The sequence below is a fragment of the Alosa sapidissima genome, chromosome 7, assembly GCF_018492685.1.
Source record: "Alosa sapidissima isolate fAloSap1 chromosome 7, fAloSap1.pri, whole genome shotgun sequence".
NCBI classification, from domain to species: Eukaryota; Metazoa; Chordata; class Actinopteri; order Clupeiformes; family Clupeidae; genus Alosa; species Alosa sapidissima.
In genome coordinates this window covers 19,835,817-19,843,796 of record NC_055963.1, presented here as the reverse complement: position 1 = coordinate 19,843,796, position 7,980 = coordinate 19,835,817, and the positions used below count along the sequence as shown (strand labels likewise).

General features: G+C 42.0%; 1 protein-coding gene across 2 annotated transcripts in view; it reads right to left on the bottom strand.

Annotated features, from left to right (window-relative positions):
* Positions 1-406: 406 nt before the first annotated feature.
* The window catches only part of oprl1 (opiate receptor-like 1), a 46,450-nt gene continuing 38,876 nt past the window's right edge, over positions 407-7,980 (bottom strand). For both annotated transcript variants that reach the window (XM_042099330.1, XM_042099331.1), the window contains exon 4: positions 407-2,146. In XM_042099330.1, coding sequence (XP_041955264.1) covers positions 1,623-2,146 — 524 coding nt within the window. In that variant the 3' untranslated portion in view covers positions 407-1,622. The remainder of the gene's footprint in view (positions 2,147-7,980) is intronic.

The window sequence follows — 7,980 nt, the reverse complement described above, 5'->3', positions numbered from 1 at the left end:
GAACCTTGTTCCAAACACATCTCCTCTGTGGTGCCAGGTATCACATAATATTTTTCCTGAGAAGAAAGCTGCTTAAAATATTATACACTATGCAGTGCTAATGGGGGAATAAAGTGCTACATGATCATGTGATAGCTTCGACCCTCTTCAGATGTTTTCAGTGTCCCCAGGGTGCTCTCCGTGCTGTGGTCGATAAGGAAGAGAGATGCCAGAGGGAGAAAAAGACAAAGAAACGGAGTGCCTTTTTAATCACTGCAATTTAATTCATATGCAGAGAAAAATATATGACTCAAAATGTTAAAAGCCTCAGCAGTCATTAACTGTCCGACAACCAACTTTTCCTGTCCACTGGTGAATATATATATATATATATATATATATATATATATATATATATATATATATATATATATATATATATATATATATTCATAAATAGCTAATCAATATGCAGCAAGTGCACAAGTAAACATGTCATGTTACGATATCAATTACAGTTTACAGCAGTTACAAGTATGTTTACACTATTTCGCACACTTTTTAAAAAACTTGTGATCATGTTTTTTTTCTCTCTCTTTTTTTTGCGAGATTTGGCTTCATCAACAGTTTGTAGACATTCAGCGGTCTGGCAAAGCACACCCTGCCTAGAGCAGCCCCCCCCCCCCCCAAGAAAAAAAAATAGGGAGGGTCTCCATCAGGCGCTGAGAGGCAAGATACTGCACACGGCGAGAAGAAAAGACATTCGAGATAGAGGTCATGAGAGTCTGATGACTTGAACAATACTTACACCCATACATACAGGAGTACAAGGTATGCATATATCAATATAACACCACAGAAAGAAGATTGATCTGCAATACTTTTGTCCTGTTTAAATCACTTGCCCTAACATTGAGCTACAAAACACTATGCAATATAAAATGTCATATGATTTCTTTCTCTTTTTTTTATCAGGAAAAACGACAAAAATACAGAAATTAGTTTTAGCTATTTCACCTTTGTAGCAAACTCAGGCTTAAATTGCTAAGTCTCGGGTGTGTTTTCTTATATTTTTTTCCATGTCGGCCTACCTCTGCATTACCATGAATGTCACCCAACAGGCTGCATCAGTACTATAAATAAATAAGATAATTGATAAAACATATAGTGAAGCACCCGCTGGCATCGATCCACATACTTCATACAGATAGCTTAAACAGACATTGTGCAAAATTTAAGGCCATGTAGGTCAGTCTTTTTTTTTTTGTTTTTGTTTTTGTTCCTCTCAGGTACAGAACTGATTATTTCAAATGTGACAGAATGTGACAGAAATGACAAACAATCCAAGCTAGCAGAAACAATATTATGTACAAAGCAGTGAAGCCCGAAGACGGCGAGAAACTGAGGAGACGAAGCTGAGGACACTGTGTACGTAAGGACGTGAATAAGACACTGAGAGGAGAGCCCCTTTGTCCCGAGAGAATCGGAGGTCACGCCTGGCGTTGACCTTGCCTCTGACCCCTGCCTGTGCAGGGGCTCGCGTGGTGCTAGAGCGTGGTGATCTGCGTCAGCTCGCTGTTGGAGCAGCCTGTCCCCTGATTGGCTGTCGGTTCGGCGCCCATCAGGGGCAGTTCCACGCCTAGTCATGCGGGGTTCGTGTTGCCGTCTACTGTCTTGCAGTTGTAGGCCACCTCGCGGGCGATGCTGCGCATGCGGCCTGAGGGCTGGCCATCCAGACGGAACGGCGACGGGTAGCAGAACTCGCCGAAGCAGCGCTTGAAGTTCTCGTCCAGGAAGGCGTAGAGCACCGGGTTAAGGCTGCTGTTGACATAGCCCAGGGCGATGCAGAAATGCATGAGCACCACCGTCAGCAGGCTGTGCAGGTTGAAGCCCAGCGTCTTAGCAAGCGCCATGATCTGCACCGGCGTCCAGCACACCACAAACACGGCCACCACCACCAGCACCATGCGCGTGATGCGCCGCAGGTTGCGGTCCTTCTCCTTGGAGCCAGACAGGATGCGGACGCTGCGCAGGCGCTTCACCATCAGGCTGTAGCACACGCTGATGATGGCCACAGGAATGAGGAAGGAGAAGAGGAACACGCACGTGCCGAACACCGGGTCCCAGTAGCTGCGCGGGTGGGGCAGGGCGATGATGCATTCGATGCCTGGACACACAAACATGGGAGAGAGGGGGGTTGGTTATACAACAATCCAAGCAGGTCATCCTGATTATATACTGTATTTTGACAAATATATATATTTTTTCACATATACACCAAGTGTTTTTTTATGAACAAAATAAAGTGATGTATGTCCTATGTATAACACATTCTCCTTGTTACAAAAGCAATTAGTGGACTGTACTCTGTGCAGGGCATCGTATACGTCATACCTTGGATGGGAGGGTTCTCCTGTTGCCAGGCAACACATTTCCCAACTAATTAACCATCACTCATAAAAATCTTTTAAAGATGCATAAATGAAAACCTGCAGAACTGACGATGATTTGCTGACGCACACCGAGAGTTGTTCACAGAGAGAAATTTGGTTTATGTTAGGACATAACATCATTGCTGATGTATGAAGCAGAGGTCAAATGGCAATAAGTCAATAGATACTGTCTGGACAGGGTGCTGAAATATAGTGCCAAATTTGGTTTAAATTTGTTGAAGCCTTGCTGAGATTGCTTGGACCGTCTCCAGTCAGTGTGCCACATTTAAGAGAGAAATATGTGAAATCTTGGGCCACTGGAGACTCTCTATTCAGCAGTGGAAAAAAAAAAGTGCTTTGAGCCTCAGGAATGTAATGAAAGATATCCCAAAATAACAGCAATGCAGATAAGACACTATATCGTTCTTATGGTGTGTGTGCGTGTGTATGTGTGTGTGTGTACAGTATGTGTGTGTGTGTGCGTGATTACAGGGGGAAATTACAAAGCTTTTCCTGAATCAGCGTTTCATATTTGAGAATTCCTGTACTGATGCCCAAACCAGACAGTAAGACAATGGGCTGATGCAGTGGCCAGGTGGGAAGAGGATGAGTAGGCTGGGACAGCTTAGAAAATGGCTGCTTTTGTTTCACTGGAGATTAATCATGTGGTAGGTGTTTGTAGGGCAGTAGTTTTTTGAGGATGTACAGTGTGGGATGTCGTCACACTCGTAAAAATATAATCTGAGAAGAGAGGAACTATTATGTTGTGACATGTTGTGTGTTATCCTGTACTTGGTATGGATTGTATCTATTTATAAATCACAGAAACGTCTGTCTGTCTGTTTGTTTGTCTATTATTCGCATATCTCTTGAACCGTTCATTCGATTGATTTCAAATTTGACAGGTGTCTTACTATGGGCACGAGTAAGTGCAGTGCCAGTAAGTTTGACGTTGTCTGGATAAGAAAAGCAAAAGATATTGTTAAATATATCGGTAAAAAAAGCATATATTTGCTTTCGCCGCTCTACTGTAGCCACTCCCCCGTCTGTGTGTTTGTGTGTTATTCTCATATCTGTCAACCGTTCGTCCGATTAATTTCAAACTTGGCAGGTGTCTTGCTACGTGCATGAGTAAGTGCAGTGCCAAATCTGACGTTGTTTGAATAAGAAATGCAAAAGATATCGTTAAATATATCGGTAAAACCAAATGACCAAATTTCCCTCACGGGATCAAAAAAGTATGTATACTTACTTATACTTATATATATATATATATATATATATATATATATATATATATATATATATATATATATATAAAAGAAGCAACCATTGGCTTTCGTCGCTAGCCACTCCGCCTCCCCCACTGTAAGTGCTGAACTGGATCAGTGTAGGTTACACTGGTAAAAAGTTAAGTGAGTGCAAGATGTGTTAACATGTCTGACCTCAACAATAAAGACCCCCTGTATGCGGTTTGCTTGCATAAAATGACTTCGCGGATTTTGCAACACGCCAACACACACAGGTATGCAGTGGCTCTTTAAAATGACGTAAACATTATGTGCAATAAACGGACACTTCGAATAGCCCAGGCTACTTTGGACTGTCTTTAGACTTTGAATAAACAAACGACAATTCCGACTGCAAGGTCCTAAATTGAAACGAGCGATAATGGTCCCGAATTAAAGAACGTCTCAGAATGCCACACATGCAAAGCATAACCAGAGACAAGCAATGAGTGGCAGACAGAGTGTGATGTCACTTATAGGCCACCTATAAACTGTTTTTGAGTCACACTGTTGCAAATTTCATATGATGATGCATCATACCACAAAATGGTTTGTTTTTCTATCATCAAGCATACAGCCTTGACTCAAAACAGCTGTTAGGATTATGTAATTTTGATTTGTAAAAAGTGTCACATGCAGCCATGCTTAAATTCTGCTCACTTCACATTTATTATATCATTATGTAAGGGATAATGTATAGAACGCCGGTCATCATGGGAAAATAAGTCCCTTCAGGGCGAAACCGGTTCGCCCTGTCAGGACTTATTTCCCCCATAATGACCAGCGTTCTATACATTATCCCTTACATAATGATATAATAAATGTGAAGTGAGCGCTTATTATACGGCTACTTGCCAAAACGAAAAAAATAACTCCATGATATGTCTCTTTACACTTATTTGTTACCGTTTCGTCGTGGCTTTTGCTGAGAAACAAATAGTTCGCAACACACGCTGAACTTGAATCAACATTCTTTAGAACACAGCTGATCAACAGTCTGCTTTCACTTTTGAATGAAGTTCCAAGCACAAACTCCGTTGCCATTGACAGCGGTCATTCTTGTTTTCAGAGGTCCTTTCCCAAGAAATAATGACCGCTAGAACTTTCGGAAATCCCATTCAAGTCAATAGAGCATTCTACTTGCACTGTGAAGAGCCGTATAATAAATTGTTTTATTGAATGCTTACCTGGAATTATGTTTTTCCCTATCATCCTATTTTTAAAGCAGGCCTACCTGCAGGCATGTAATTGGGCTACAGGAATAGCATGTTTGAACGGGCACTGCACTAGTAATTACAATGCAACGACACAGTGCCTACAAACAAGATGTTACTCAATAAATAAACATAGCTGTCCACAGTTTATCTGCACTGAACACTGTAAATAATTTGACAATCCAAGCACTAGTTCTGATAGACGGAGTTTCCAAAGTTCATTTCAACCTTTATCCTTTGAACAGACATTTACTCCTTTTGGCTGCCAAAAATGACACATTCAATTTATTTCCTCCAACTGCTCAGAGGAAAACCTCTCCCTCTGCAGCAGCCAGACACAGTGGCAGCCATTATCACACTTCAGTCGAGACACTACTTCAAAACACCATCCAGCCAAAAATCTCCTCATTGATTGTGACAGTATTTTAATCCCTGAATCCCCTTCACTTCCGTCTGCCTCCATTGGCTCTTGAAAGTCCCCGTGTACGCCAGACGTCTGCTACCCCAGAGAATGACCTCCCTCCCTCCCCACTCAGGTGGCAAATGGGCATAGACAGATTCACCAGTGGGCAAGAAATGACTCTTCTTTTTTTGTTAGTTTTTTTTTTCCTTTCTTCTGATGCATGCATCTGGTTCCCTGGCACTCTGAAGGACCCAATCAGCTCCTTGCACTTACAGTGTCTTAATGTCAATTGGGTCATGCACTAAAAGCCCTTCTTGAGATGCTTTGAATGTACATGTAAAGACAAGGTGTACACTAGTGCCTATAAAACGTATTCACCCCCCTTGAATATTTCAACTTTTACTGTTCAATTTAATCACTTGATCAATTTAATTTGGCCTTTTTTTTTACAATAATTGACAAAAAATTCACTAACCTTGTCTTTGAGTTGTTTGGAGTATTTTTTTTGTCTTCATGGAGGAATTATAGTCAGGAATACTGATTGACCAGTGACTGGAGCTTCCAGATGCAGGTGTCTTTATATTACTATACTATACACTTTCACTGTCCTCAGGCGATCTCCATTTCACTATTTTACTATTTACTAATACTTTATTTTTTAATTAATTAAAACTACTTTGTAGAAATTTCCATTCACTTTGACATAAAAGAGGGGAATTTTGTAAATTATTGTAAAAAAAGGCTGAATTAAATTGACAAAGATTCCATTTATTAAAGCAATATCCAACGGGTGGTGAATACTTTTTATAGTCACTGTACAAGAGGCATGCAAAGGTTTGGTTAAGCTTTTGAGTCAAGATTGCTTTTGGATCCAGTTAATAGCAGGAAGAGAATCATCTGGGTGTTTTGAAGTAACTATTGTTGAAAAAAGGAGGGTATGGATGGGTGGGGGGATGAAATCGATTTGTCTGCGCGGGCGAGAGGCCGAACTCCATTGCAAACTCTTGAGTGTGTCCACTGAGCTGTGAAAGGGTTTTACTCCAGGCTGCCGTGTCCGGGAGAGGGAGGTCGGGTGGATGAGGCGCAGACCGAAAAATAAAGCCCACGCTCTTCCTCATTTCTCTGCTGCCGCGGCGCATCCCATCTCTGTCAGAGACAGAGAGAGAAAAAAGGAGCCTCTATCTGCGGCTGCATCACCCTATTGATTCCATCCATTCCTCCACTCGGGGTAATCTAAGAGGCGCTCTCAGGAGGCTCACATGCTCTCACACAGTCCACACCACCTGCCTAAAGCCCTCCTCCACCTTCTAGGTGCTCAAGTTTGCAACTGAACCCTGCCATCGGAAACAAGGCTACTCTGGCTCAGCAGGGAGGCCCATGGTGCATTGTTAACCCTCTGCTACAGGCTGTCTACAACATGTGCTGTGCATCTTACTACTGTATCTTTGGGTGATGTACTACAGGCAGAGTTCTGAAACACCACATTTGGCAGAGATCTGATAAAAAAAACATGAGCTTGGTAGATTAAACTTTTATATAACACTGACCCATACTTCCCTTGAAAATGAAATGAAAATGTCTTGCAACTGGTCTCAACTGACTTAATTACATTGCGTGAGAACCCTAAAGCCCACACAATCATGGCACCCTGACAGACTATTACAGTATAATTTCTGCAAGTGGGTCAGTCTTGTCACACACTGCACATTGCATGACGTTTTTGTCCAACTAAATAATGCTATCAGTGTCGCAGAAGGCTTCTCTTTTTTCACCCCCCCCCCCCCCCATCTCCCCCCGAACAAAAGGGCCACCTCCTTCACAGCCAGCTCAGTGGAGCATCTGTTTGTGGGCTGCTTCCTCCTCCTCATTTCCTGGTCCTCTCTCCTTTTTTCTCTCTCTCTCCCTCGGTTATTCCCTCCTCTCTCCCTCTCTCCTTTCCTCTCTCTGTCTCTCTCCTTCGCTCATTCCCTCCTCTCTTAGTCACGCCAAAGGCAGCTGGGCAAAGCAGCGTCAGACGATGAATAAATAAAAACACAGCTGGGTGCTGGGGTAGTATTTGGGCAGACATCATTACATTTAGTTGTATCCTTCGTCTTTTGGGTGCCGTCATTCATTTTTGATTTAGTCATTGAAAACTTAATTTAGCTTGGAACTGGTTTGGTTTTAGTTTGAGACATATTTGACTTACATTCAATTTAGCTCCTTAACTTGACTGCAATATTATTAGACTTCTGTTTATTGTGTTTTCTATTGACTCTTTCAGACATAGTTATGGTAAATGAGTATAACTGTCTTTATTTTTCCAAATGGCTCATTCAACAGTAAAGTCACACTACTCAACTCTTTTTCATTTCTTTAAAGGAAAATTCTGGTATTTAGCACTTTCCCTTTTCTGGTTTGTTTTGGATGAACTAGAGTGGTGGACACCGAATTTTGACGATTGGTCCTGTCTCGACTTTTCTGACTCGTTTTGAATCGCCTTTGACTAGTCAGAGTGGCTGCCTACAGGCACGCTCAAACATGTCCTAAAACAACCCTCTTCATAATGCTGCAGAATGCTCCATTCACTTGAATGGGCCTTCCCAACGTTCGGTGGTCTGCTAATTCTCAATAACAGACGGTTGCTAACTATAACAGACCGCTGTCAAGGAAAATGGGCTTTG